General features: G+C 46.0%; 1 protein-coding gene across 1 annotated transcript in view; it reads left to right on the forward strand.

Moving 5' to 3' along the window:
- The window catches only part of BRINP1 (BMP/retinoic acid inducible neural specific 1), a 191,719-nt gene that overhangs the window by 144,751 nt on the left and 33,009 nt on the right, over positions 1-13,959 (forward strand). The window contains exon 6 of the mRNA XM_020881105.2: positions 12,785-13,021. Coding sequence (XP_020736764.1) covers positions 12,785-13,021 — 237 coding nt within the window. The remainder of the gene's footprint in view (positions 1-12,784; positions 13,022-13,959) is intronic.

Consider the following 13,959-nt stretch of genomic DNA (forward strand, 5'->3'; position numbering starts at 1 on the left):
AATTTGAGCCCATGTCCACGCAATGCCAGTGCTCTTTAAGTATGAATTACACCGTGTCTCAACCTGAAGCATATATCGTAATCACAGTCTTTATTGGAGCCGGGAGTTATGTAGCCCTTTCTGTGTGCTGATAGGTTCTGCTGTTGACTTTTGAAAGTCTGTGATTTTCCTAAAATTACTTGCCAACTTGTGGCTGTGCGTAGGCGTGCCATTTCCATAGCTATTCTCATACTCTCAAAAGAATCCAGAGCCATAAAAGATCAAAATACCTTTAGAACAGACTGATTATGAAAGCCTTGCAACATTCCAGGTGTAGATGACGATAAAAAGGGCTGCCTCTGACCAGGGGAAATCTGGAATAAAGTGGTGACTCAGTACACAGATCTTTGTAGAAAGAGCTGGGTACGCTGATGGAGTATTAGGTGTATTGCATGTGTGTTAATCGCTCAGCCGTGTCTGACTCTTTACGACCCCGGAGACTGTAGGCCGCCAGGCTCCTCCGTCCATGGGATTCTCCAGGCAAGGATACTGGAGTGGTTGTCATTCCCTTCTCCAAGCTGTGTTGAGGGAAGGCCTGTTACAGGTTCATCTTTTGGTGTGTGGTCATGTGAGGCTCTGCTTTCAATAAACTTGTGGCCAAGTGTGTAGCGCAGAAATCCTGACTGGTCAGTGTGATCAATGAGACTGTTTGATCTACTTTAACCACCACGTCCCACTCGATTCCTTGTTGGTCTCATTGATTGTACAGAAATCAGGCATCAGGATGGCCAAAACCTAAATCACCCATGGAAATTAATATATTGACTTTCTTAAAACAAGGTGCCTTTTTTTATCTTTTGTTTTTAATCTGTTTTTACCCGTCAGAATTTATCTTGGGCAGAATTAAGTTCTTCTTTGGCACCACAGGTATAGTACTTTTGCTGTGTGACACTGTATTCTGAGTACATTCTACCTTTTGTAATGTGCACAATTGTTCATATTTGCCACTAAATTTCAGTTAAGACCCCTGAAAGTAAAGAATCCATATCCTTTTAAATTTGCTCATTATTCAGTTTTTACTTACTTAGTGTGTGCTCTGACTTACAGGGTGTGTGCTCAGTATATATTTACTGATATAAATTTATATGAACTATCAAATCAATTTGCTTTGAATCTTAGTTTTTTAAATTGTGATAAAATACACATAGCGGAGGTTAATGTTGTAGGCATTTTAAAGCACACAGTTCAGTGGCATTAAGCCTATTCACAGTTTTGTGCAACTAGTTCCAGGACTTTCTCACCATCCCATGTGGGAATTCTGTTTCCATTAGACAGTTAGTTCTCTGTTCTTCACTCCTTCCAGTTCCCGGCAACTACTAATCGCATTGCTGCCTCTATGGATTTGCCTGCTCTGAACATTTTGTATGATTGGAATCATATGACATGTATGTGTGTGTGTGTGTCTGGCGTCATCCATGTAGCGAAATGTTTTCAAGGCTCATCCATATTGTAGCATGTAACAGGACTTCATTCTATGACTGAGTCAGAATTCTACTGTGTGGATATCCATATCCACATTTTGTCTATCCCTTCATAGGTTGATGGATATTTAGGGTGTCTCTGCCTTTTTATCAATATTGCTGCTATGAACAACATGTTGGAGTTTTTATTTGAATACCTGGGTGAATTCTTTTGAATATATACCTTAAGAGTGGAATTGCTGGATCATACAGCAATTAAATTTTTAAAAAAATAAGCCTTGGTACAAAAATAAATTTATTTTGTGCTGGATTGCCTGGCCCCATTGTTCTCTTCCCCTGCGAGGATTATACATTGCCATGTGACAGGCAGTGTTGAGCTGCAGGAGATGTATACACCTCGCTAGGTTGACATTGGACTTGGCCATGTGACTAGCTTTGGCCAGTGGAATATAATGCATGCGTCATTTTAGGAGACGCTGCCTGGTTTGGCTTTCGCCCTTTTCCCTCTATTATCAGAGTGGCATATATGCCTGAGAGAGGCCACTCCTTCAGGTTCGATCCGAAGAAGATGTCTGACAGAGCCAAAGCCCAGCCAACATGAAACATGAGCAAGAAATAAACCTTTTGTGATTGTAAACCACTGTGATTTGGGGGCTGTTTGTTATGAAACAGACACTTAACAAAAGCTCAATAATTCTGAAACACTGGCTTAAGCAACGTAAACCACACTCCCTTACTGCATGACTTCTCAGTGCCTTAACTGGGCTAATGTGTACTCACGAGCTGGGTTAAATACACAGAGTTTCCTGAATGCATTTGATCTTGGTCACATGTGCAGATCTATGATTCTGGGTCATACAACTTGGCAAATGCTGAACTATTAATATAATATCATTTGGGTTAAATCCTGTCCAAAATAACTTTTCCTCTGCTCTTACAAATGTAGAAGGCTTTTCTTTATTCCTTCTGCTGAAATGTGTGTATATTTTATTTTAATTCTACATTTAAGAATTTTGTTCTCCTACCCAACTGGGGCCCCTTGAGGTCAAACCGTCTTATTAATTTTCTGTATCTCTATCATCTAGTACATTGTCTGTCTCAATAGTGAAAGGACTTTTCTAAGCATGGCAGAATTGAGCAGCTTTATTTTTGCACACGTACTGTGATCTAGTTTTGTGTTTGATATCGTGGAAAGAATGCAAAGACATAGAAGCCAGTCACAGTTCTCAAGAATCATAATTTGTAACAATGGATCCCAAACAAAATATGTGCTGAGTTTAGTGGCCAAGTCTTTTACCATCATTGTTATCTTAGAAGGTTTTTCTTTTTTTTTTTTTTTTTGATTTGTGCATTTTTTCACTCAGATGTTTCTTAACAGTATTGAGCTGAAGTTAAAATAACTTTAGGTTTCAAGCTATGATGTCAGGAAAGATAGCACAGGACCTGCTCGTGAGGAAGAGCTCTAGAGAGGTGAGATGTACCAAGCCCAGAACAGAGACCCACAATCTTCTCTCAAGCACATTTTCTCTAAATTCACCTTTGTTCAAAGTTATTTCCTGGGTACCCCCTCATGTGCCAGATGACAAGGAGGTGGGAGATGAATGACCCCTTGCATTCAAGGAGGAGCTCACAGACCAGCAGGAAGATGAATATAAACATACAAAATATGATGCAATACCTGTACTATTGGAATTTGAGATACATGCAAGGTGCTTTTGGTTGTCTACAGAGGAGCACCTCAGATTGCCAAAGGCTTCCAGGGAAAGCAATAGAAAACAGGGTGAGGACAGAAAATAACATTACTTGAAATAACTGTCATGTATTAATGCTATGGGGCTTCCCTGGTGGCTCAGCTGGTTAAGAATCCACCTGCAATGCAGGAGACGTGGGTTCGATCCCTGGGTTGGGAAGATCCCCTGGAGAAGGGAACCACAACCCACTCCAGTATTCTGGGCAGGAGAATTCTATGGACTCTACAGCCCATGGGGTCACAAAGAGTCAGACACGACTGAGTGACTTTCACTCACTCACTCACATTAATGCCATGAGCTTCACATGGGTTACACAATTGATTTTGTTTTTTAATTCATTGAGATAGAATTTGCATATCCAGAAAAATTCACCATTTTGAGGTGAACAGTTCTATGAATATGACAAACCTATCCAATCATGTAATCAAGATCCCACCACAATCAAGGTAGAAAATTATTCATTTAACTTTTACACCAACCCTACACATGAACTTTAATGAGGAAACTGAGAATCAGAGAAGTTAAGCCTCTTCATCTTGACTTCCCAAGGTCACACAGTGAATAAGACCTGGAGCCAAAGTTTGAACAGAGAGAACTTGCATTTTGGGGACAGAGGTGGTGGTGGTGCAAGATGTCGCAAAAAAGAGAGAGAGGCAGTTGATAGAAGAATCCACGGACATCAGCTGAGCCAGGGACCAGGCGACAGAGACTTCGAGGTGTAGTTTGGGTTTCATCATGAATTCTGTGAAGAAGCTTAGATTTAAATTGACTCAACCTCTTCTTCAGTTTCAAGGGTATCTTCATGTTGCAATTTTATGAAACTGAATTTTAAAAGTATGTTGGAGAAAAAAAGGTATGTTGGCCTCCTTATCATTCATGATTTCATAGTAAAGACCATATTCTCTTTTTCCAAGTTAAAATTGTCATTTAGAAGTCTCCCTGCCCCCGTCCCTTTTGCCAGTTTAAATTCTCCTCTGATTACCTCTCCCACTGAAAGGTAAGTTCTGAGAGAGCACAGATTTTGCTTCTGACCTTTTCTCCAGCACCTGAAAGAGAGCCTGGCACATAATACATGCCTAATCGATCTTTGCTTAATAATTGAAATAAGACCAGCACAGAATAGACTCAGAAAATCAAGGTTCAAAAAATCATAATGATCAACTAGTTCGGGGGCTGGCAGATGCTTTCTGTAAAGAGCCAGATGGTAAATATTTTAGTCTTTGTGGGTCACACACAGTCTCTAATGCAACTTATTCTACTCCTCCATTGTGATGTGAAGGCAGCTGTAAATGATACTTCGATCGGTGTGGTTGCATTGCAATACAGTTAATTTGTGAAAATAGGCTCATGGCCCCAGTTTGCCAATTCCTGTATCTGTCAGTATATGCTAGGTTATGTTGTGCTAACAAACAGTCCCTGAATCCCAGTGGTTGGCAAATGTGAGTATTCATTTCTTACTGATTCAGCTTCGTAGTCACAAGTCAGGTGTGATTCTGCTTCACAGAATGAAGAAGGACCTCTGTGCAGAGAGCAGCGTGGCCTCTAGATGGAGCGGGGCTGCTGTGGTGGCGATGGGCAAAGAGAAGCTGAGGGATGCTTCTGCTGGTTCTCATGGCCTCATTTTGGGAGTCACATGTATCACTCATGCATCTCATTAGCCAAAACGTGCCATGGGGACCTATCTGAGTTCAGAGGGTGAATGTGAAAGTCACTCAGTTGTGTCCAACTCTTTGGGACCCCATGGACTGTAGCCTGCCAGGCTCCTCTGTCTGTGGAATTCTCCAGGCAAGAATACTGGAGTGGGTTGCCATTCCCTTCCAGGGGATCTTCCCAACCCCAGGATCAACCCTGTCTCCTGCTTTGTGGGCAGACTCCTTACTGTCTGAACCACTGAGAGGGTGGGGGTGTATCATTCTTTCCAAAGGAGGACTCTGCAGGGAGGGGCACTGAATATGCAAGAATGGGTTTTTGGAGCATCCCTACAATGTCAACTTTCAGATTCTGCTTCTATATTTCCAGTGATGAGAAGCCCTCACCTACTAAGGCAAGCTGTTTCATCCCTCAAAACTTCTGATAGTTAAAAAGGTTTTCATTTTATTGTGTGAGATTTTGTTTATCTGTATCTTTCCTCCAATGCTTCCAAGTCTACTCCTTAAGATCTTGCAGATGGATAACGATACCTGAGAAGACAAAAGGGCACTCTATGCAGAAGGGGGAGCCAGACCCGCCCACCTTCCCCCCAGGTAGCTGCCTTTCTTCATTTCCCAGAGCGTAGATGACCGGTCATAGAGACAAGGCTGAACTTCTGAATGAGATCATAGCCTTTTCGCCCTTTCTGCACAGTTTCACCTGGTGAATTATCGTCTTATTTCCATTCCACTCCAATGAGCTGTCAGCGATGGATACTGTAATTCACGGCAATAGAAACACAAACAGATGGGTAATTGACCTGCATGCCTTCATTACACTGGGGTTCAGAATGGCTGCCGAAGCCATAAAGTCCTTTATCTGCCAGTCTGAAATCCCTGGGCTTTCACAGGAAGGGGGTCAAGCTGACTTTTTGCAAAAGGTAGAGTCCTTGTTGTCGTTCTCCTCACCTCGTGCTTTTCAGAAATGGACAGAATTTGACAGGCAGAACTTAGCCGGCACAAGACAACAGCTGGGACTCCTATTGGGCGCTGAGGCATCTACAGGGGGCCACGCTCTGATGCAAGAACAGGATAGAAAAATATTTAATCTCAACCAAAATAGAGCCTCTTTTCTATTTTTCCCTCTTCCTCTTAGCCCTGTAAGACAGCGTGCATTTAATATTTAATGAAATAGGTCAGGAAAGAGCAAATTCATCAAAAATATTACTATATTAGGCAATTTGGATATAGAATAAAATACAACAAAGCTGAGGAAAAAACAGGAAGCTATCCCCCTTGCCTTGAACAAGACTTAGACGGACCCAAGGTATGCCCACACCGACCCATCTCTGCTCAAGGCATGCCCACTCCATGGAGCTCTGGGGTCGCCCTTCCTTATCTGTTAAGGCCAGGCTTGTGTTTCAGGACTCTGCCCGCATCGCAGAATCACCCATAATTACTGTGTCCAGGTTTATTTTCTTTCATCTCTGTAACAGATGCCTGACTTATTTAATATTTGAAATATATTTATTAAACACTAGTTAACCAGACGTTATGCTTCTCTCTCTGTTTGAGTCATCAGTTAAAGCCTTTGTCTCTTGGATTCTGAGCTTTAGTTTTGAATATCCAGGTGGCCCCTCTGTGTCTTTAGAAAAGAGGAAAGTCTCCTCCAGAAGTTCTTCAGGTACTCCTCGTTGAAGGAGGGAGAAAGAGGCTCAGAGTTCCTGTCAACAAAAGTGAGTCGGAGATGAAGGTGGGCCGAGGCTCCCCAGATCTCAGGAGCACCTTGGCTTTTGTTCTCAGGGTCCTTTTTCCAGACGTGAAATGTTCCTCAGCTCGCCGAGTACTGCCCCTGATCCAGGCGCCTGCTTTACACAGCAGTGTTGACAGCTGAAGGTCTCCAGGGATCCAGTGTAAGGTTACCCTGGAAGCTCTGTTGCTCTAGCGCCCCGGCAGTGGCTGGAATCCAGCCACACAGAGGGCCTGCTTCTTTTCCTGAATCCCAGGCCCACTCCCAGCCTGTGATGACAAGGATCCTTGACCCCTGTTGTTGTATGAAGTGCTGTTCCTCTAATGAGCTGACACATATCTGCCCCACGTCAGTCTTCCCTTCAGAGTTCTGGTCTCTTCTGAGGCATTAGAGTCATTATTTTCTTCTCTAAAAAATTCGAAAAAATTGAACGACTGAAAAAAAGAGGAACCTTAATCAGACAGAAAGGTGATGGCTAAGCTGGTTCTTAGTTGGAAGGACTAATATTGCCTAAGGCCTTTGCACATGGTGTTTGCACTCTCCAGACCACTCTTCCTGTGGATCTCCCATCCCTTGACCCCTGTTAATCCACTGGGTCTCAGCCTAAATGCCACTTCTCTGGGAGAGCGCCTTTCACTTCCCCTGCTCGATGCTGGGCTGGGTGTTCTTCCTGCGTGTTCTCCAAGCGCCTTTGTGCTTCTGCTAGAGCCCTGGGCTCATTGCATCCAAGCAGCTTGTTTACAGGTCTGTCTCCCTCCTAAACTGTGAGGTCAGCGAGGGCAGGGAGTGCCTGCCGTATTTGCCCCAGTATCCACAGCACAGTGCCTGCCACTCAGTAGGGCTTAAGCAATATGTGCGGAAAGAAGAGAGGAGAAATAGAAGGACAGATGGCAGGGAGAGGGGAGGAAGGAAGGAAGGATCGTTGAAGTACAAACAATGGAATGATAATAATAAAGACCTACAATAAATACTATAGTGCTATTAAGACAAAATGCCCACTTGGCATTTTCCTACTAGCCCAACTGGGGCTATTTAAGAAGGATTTTTTCCAAGAAGGGCTCAAATTTGGTCCAGGTAATGGATTATGTTCCAACAGGGTGCAAATGCAAGAATCTAACATTTATTGAGCACTTAATTCTATCAGTGTCTCAGTCTGCTCAGGCTGCTATAACAAAATACCGTAGACTGGGTGGTCTGAACAAGAGACATTATTTCCTGCCATTCTAGAGGCTGTAAAGTCTAAGGTCAAGGTGCCAGCAGATTTAGTGTCTGGTGAAGACACCTTCCTGGCTCTTAGAAGCTTTCTCACTGTGTGCTCACATGGCCTTTTCTTAGCGTGTGCTCACAGAGGGAAGGAGGGGAAGAGCGGGGAGAGAGAGAGAAAGGGAGAGTAGCTTCCTGTCTCTTCCTCTTCCTATAAAAGCGAAGACTCTTGAGAGTCTCTTGTACCACATGGAGGTCAAACCAGTCCATCCTAAAGGAAATCAACTCTGAATATCCATTGGAAGGTCTGATGCTGAAGCCAGAGCTCCAATACTTTAGCCACCTGATGCGAAGAGCCAATTCAGCGGAAAAGGCCCTGATGCTGGGAAAGATGGAGGGTGGGAGGAGAAGTGGGCAACAGAGGATGAGACGGTTGGATGGCGTCACCGACTCCATGGACATGAACTTGACCAAGCTCGAGGAGATAGTGAAGGTCAGGGAAGCCTGGCTTCCTGCAGCCCATGGGGTCTCCAAGAGTCGGACATGACTTAGCGACTGAATGACAACTAGAACAACCAACCCCATCATGGAAGCCCCACCTTGCTGACCCTGTCTAAACCTAACCTCGGGTGTTGGGGTTTCAACATATGAAATTAGGGGTCAGAGGACATACTCAGTCCATAACAGTCAGATGTTTGCTGAAGTGCGGTTTATGCCTTGTTTCCCCTCATTTACTCTTCACAACAGCCCTGGAAGGTGTTTATTGGGATTTTAACTCCACGGGCAAGAAAACTGAGTTTCATGCAGGCTAAGACATTCCCAGAGACTCCTCGGTGCCTGAGGCACCCAGGGACCCCGAGGCAGGCATTCATCTCAGTTTGCATCCCTTGCCGTTGGAGTCACAGAAGGACCGGCTAGAATTTCAGAATTCAGCCAGAATTCCCAGTGTCGAGTCCTGAGTCTTTGACTATGGTTGTGGAGCTCTGGACATGTCCTCAACTCTAACAGCCTCCGAGTTCTCAGGGACTTTCCAATTGGAATGAGAAAGAGGATAGCCCTTCAACAAATGAACATCTGAAACCTCCCCGGGGCTTGGCCGTAACTTAAGCTCAGACGGACTGTCATGGGCAGACAGGCCTCTGTCCCCCTGAAGCCCCCTGTCTAATGGGGGAGAAAATAAAGAAAATGAAGACAAAAAAATAAAATGATTTCATTCAGAAGCTAGTTCTGAGAAGAAAATAGAAGAGGCATCTTAACGTGGGTGGCCTGGGCGCATCCGGATGGCAGGACACGGGAGCCAGGCAGAGATCTGGGAGAGGAATATTCTAGCACAGAGAAAGACAAGTGCAGAGATGTAGAAGGAACAAGCCTGGCACACAGGAAGGACTGCAAAAGGGCAGGGTGCCTGGTGCGTCCTGGAAAACAGCGGAGAGGGGAAAGGAGGGGGCCGAGGGATCAGAGACATCTTCTCGTGTGACGGAGGGAAGACAGGGTACCTCGGCTCTCAGAGGCTGCGCGTGCAAGACAGAGATACCGGGAGGCATGAGTGTTGAAGGCGAGCCGGGAGGGGGCTAAGGACGGCGGGCCGGAAATCAGGAAAAGGGCAGGTGGGTGCCGTGAGGGTTCCCACGTCGGCCTTGCCCGCTGCCTGCGACAGCCGGATGTTCCATTTTAAAGTATAACAAGATTTTTTTTTTTTTTTTTTGGTAAGTATGAGATGGGGGGGGGGGGGCAGATTCCATATGTTTAGCGTGGGTGAGTTGGTGTGCAAATGGAACTTTCAACTCTTGCCTTCCTGGGTTTTGTGAGGCCAGATTTATATGCTTGGCATTAAGGGTGGCCTTTTTTCTCTCTCATTTTCTCAGTTTTCCTCTTCTTGTGTGTGTGTGTGTGTGTGTGTGTGTGTCTCTGGGAACTGAGGGGACAGGAGATGCCACCCCAGCCGGCAGCTGTATATCTTTCACATGGCGGATCCCCAGGCCAAATCCCCCTCCACATTATTTACAGCTCCCATTGAAGCGGGCAGGACTCCGGCGCCCATGCTGGAGGCGCCCAGCAATGGGCCTCTTTGTTGGACACAGGTCACAGGGAGACGACTCCGGTGGTGACTGCTATGTGAACCTCCGCTGCCGGAGAAATGGTTATGTAACTTTAAATAGTAATGACATTTCGCAGAAAAGTGCTTTTTAATTGCTATGTCTTCATTATTCTCTTTTCAAATTTGCCCAGGAGATTCCGCCTCGGAGTCAGCTTGGCAGGTTCTGGGTTTCCATTTTTAAAGAGCAGTCAGTTTTGCATTTCAGCTGCTCCCAGAAACCCCCCAGCCCCAAACTTCATCTGTTTTCAGTTGCATTAAATGGGGTAGGTAAGACCGCGTTTTGTATCCTTGCCAGACAGAAAAATGATTTGACGCAATTTTCAAAAAACCCTCTCCCCCAATTCCTTTTGGGCAAGCACCAAGAATAGAATATTTTATCCCCTGGAAAAGAGAGAAAGAAAATGATGAGCAAGCTAGAAAAATAGGACTGAGAGTATAGTCTATAGAGTTTCTTTAAGCAACAGAAACTTAACCCCAGTCCATGGACTCACATGCCTATAGGGGATTGGGATCAGCTAAAAATAAACTTTGCTTTGGAAGCAAAAAATGGTGATACAGATAAAATGACTCAATAGTGCCTACTCTGAAAGAACTGCAGACTTGGTCTAGGATGTTACTGCTGGATTTGGTCTGCTCTGCCTTTCTGTATTTGCATCTTACGCGTCCGTACGGGAGCCCTTGCAGGCAGTGACTCAAACTCGTTTGGACCCTTTGCTCTTGGGGTGGAGCACCCCTAGCCTTGTGGTGGACCGTCACCCCGGCTGCCCAGCCTGCCTGTTAGAACACCTTCTGTGCGTATCGACAAAGGATCTACCTTTCCAAATAGCCCTCCCATCAGTGCTGGTTCAACAGCACAGAATTCTAAACCCCACTTCTTGTGGAAGCTCTCCAGGTATCTCCACCCTGCATTCTGGGTATCTTTCCTTCTGATTAAATAGTCACAGCTATAATTGTTCTTTCATCTATCCTGAGGTTTCTGTTGTAACTTTAAAAAACTTTAATCAGAGGAATGACATCATCATCATCATCAAGAATAAGAATAAAGCACATTTATCATTTGCTATGTATCAGAGACTGTTCTAGACAATTCTCAAGAATTATGTCACTAAGCTCTCTCAGTCACCCTCTGATGGAGGTACTGAAATTATCTCCATTTTAGAGAAGAGAAAGTGGAGCCTTTGGCAGGTTGGCTAGCTAACTTGAGAGGACTTAGGCAGTCAGTAGGGAAGCCTGACTCTAGCAATACCCAGCTCTTTACTGTGCTATGGTTTCCTACCAGAAGGCATGCTGGAGACACCATCTTCTTTTTCACAAGGCCCCTCTGAAAATAGACCTTTTTTAGCTGCCATATGATGATAGGTTGAAATGACGGGTTTCAGGGTTTTTTAAATAATTTATAAGCAAGAGAAAGAAGTCCAGGGACGCCACTGTGAAGTCGCGAGTGAGAGAAATGCCATTTATTCAGCAGATCCCTGATGAGTAGGATGCGGGGTGTCCCTGAAGCGTGAATGAGGAGAACATTTCAGTCCGAAGAGCACAGTCCTCTTCTGCACAGTGGGCAGTGAAACCACTACCCCAGTACGCATCGGCGGCAAAACCTGTCAGCAGCTCCAAGTGAGGGGGAGAGAAACGTCCCAGGTGAAAGTGCTGGAATGATTTAGTTTAGCCCAGAGTTGTCCTTTTTGGGGGCACCATCGGCGATGGCCTGCTGTGCTGACATCTCACGGATACGAGAGACGCGCTCGTGCCAAGATAAATCCTTCTCCTTCATTGGTCCTCAGGATCAGGACTCTGATTAGTCGGGTACTTCATAGAGAAAAGACCATGCCGTGTGGTCAGGAGTACTCCTCTTAGACCCGTGAACGGCCCATTTCCCCTCAGTGAGCTTTGCCTTCTTCGTTTTTAAGCAAAGGAGAGAAAATGAATCGGACGCCAGTCTTCCCCGATCCCATTGCGTGTACATGTGAATGATACGGTGGTCCTGTTAAGTTATGTAACTCTGTTTATGTCATTCTTACCTGGGGAAACTACCAAAGTATCCCATTATTCACAGGATAAAGTCCGAATTCCTCCGCACATAATAAAGACCTTTGACCTCTGGCATCTGCCCTCCTCCAGCACTGCCCACCCACCCATCCAAGTTCACGTCCCTCCCAGCAGCTCCCAGACAGGTGAAATGTTAGTTCTTGCTCCCCATCTCTTTCGAATATGCTTCGTAGTTCTTTTTTACGTAATGATTCACTTTTCAACCGGCCCACCTATCATTTCCTCTCCAGAGGTTTCCCTGCTATTCCAGCAGTGCTAACGCTGCCTCAGCTGTCCAGTTGCCGCGTGTGGCCAGCTCTGCCCTGGGTCCTTAAAGCTGTGTTGTGATGAGGTGTGTTGTCTGTGCCTGCTGATTATATTGTAAAGTCCCCCAGGGCAAAGATCGTGTCTTTTTTTTTTTTCCCCCTCTTATAGACGTAGCACCTAGCTCAGGACTTGTGCTTCATAAATAAGGTTCATAAATATTAGGAGAAAGGAACAGGAGAGAAATGAAGGGAATAAGGAAAAATAAACAGTGAGCTTGTGCTTTCAATAAGGGCTTTCTCCCACAATGGAAAAGGTGTATTAAGGGATCTGGTTCTGGCTTCAGTGCTAATATCACGGAATTGCGTATGGAGAGAGCAAAGGTGGCCAGGATCACACTCTGAGGGCTTGAAGGAGAAGCGAGGGAGCTGGAGGCCTTGCCAGCGATGCCCTGCGTGGATCTGGGCGGGCCCAGAGCTCATCTGGTCACAGCGCACAGAGGGAAAGCGAGCAGCTTCAGAGTCCTGCGTGTCACCCCTTGACACTCTTAATGGAACGCCTCCTCTGTAACCTTCCGTTTCCTCCTTCTCGCCGTTCTCCTCCAGGTCTTCAGATCATCTTCCCTCAGTATCTGCAGGAGAAGTTCGTCCAGTCGGCCTTGAGCTACATCATGTGCAACGGCGAGGGGGAGTACGTCTGTCAGAACAGCCAGTGCCGATGCCAGTGTGCCGAGGAGTTTCCGCAGTGTAACTGCCCCATCACCGACATCCAGGTCATGGAGTACACGCTGGCCGGCATGGCCAAGGCGTGGGCCGAAGCCTACAAGGACCTGGAGAATTCAGGTAGGCAGCCTCGCGGGACCGCTGCACGGAGGGCCGCGGGCCCGGGATCCGGCGGGCGGCAGGATGGCCAAAGGGGGGGTCCGCTCAGCCGCCGCCCTCCCCGCCAGCCTTTCATTCAGGGGGGTACAGACCCATTCGAGTAGCTGTCAGAAGAGGAGGCACTCAATAAATCTCCACCGAGTGGAATAATGAATAACATAATCAAGTCTGTGGTCCTGTGATGTACGGCTTCTGTGGTACCCAGACGACAGACAGAATGATGCCTCGGAGCCCAGGGGAAGCCTCTGGAGAGAGGAGCCAGAGCTGGTTGTATTGATTCCTGAGTCTGTGAGTGTGTGTGTGAGTGTGTGTCTACATGTCTCTCCAAATAAATGAACACACACACACGTGCAAATATGGGTATGTATATATGTACATATATGTGTAGATATTGATGTAGATAGCCAAAGAATTCAGCCTGTCATAGCTGGAAGTCACTTTTCAGGTAATTTGGCCATTTCCTGCTTTTTGTGGTTGAGAGAAATGCATTTCGGGGGAGGACAGTCACCGAGGCCATAAAGTAGGTGAGGTGCAAAGTTGGATCTCTGCCTCATGGAGCTTCTAGTTGATGGGCCATCCTGGCATTGATCATCTAACTGTGCAGCTCGTGGTGACAGGTTAATCATTTGTGTGTGTGGACTGAGGAGCTCCTGTGAGCAGGTTGCGTGCTGTCGGAGGGTGGTGTGGCCAGGGAGTCAGGAGAGGCCCCTCCAGGGAGGGTGTCAGCATCTGAGTGTGTGCAGGGCTCAGAGGGTGAGTGCAGATTGGCCAGCGGGAGGCACCCAGGAGCGACACGGCTGCGATGTGGGATAGGAGGATGGCACAGACAGTAAAAATGAAACGTGCAGAGATGCCAATGCCAAGAAGTTTAGGAGGAAAACTTGGCAGGACTTGATGGT

The sequence above is a fragment of the Odocoileus virginianus genome, chromosome 31 (genome assembly GCF_023699985.2).
Source record: "Odocoileus virginianus isolate 20LAN1187 ecotype Illinois chromosome 31, Ovbor_1.2, whole genome shotgun sequence".
NCBI classification, from domain to species: Eukaryota; Metazoa; Chordata; class Mammalia; order Artiodactyla; family Cervidae; genus Odocoileus; species Odocoileus virginianus.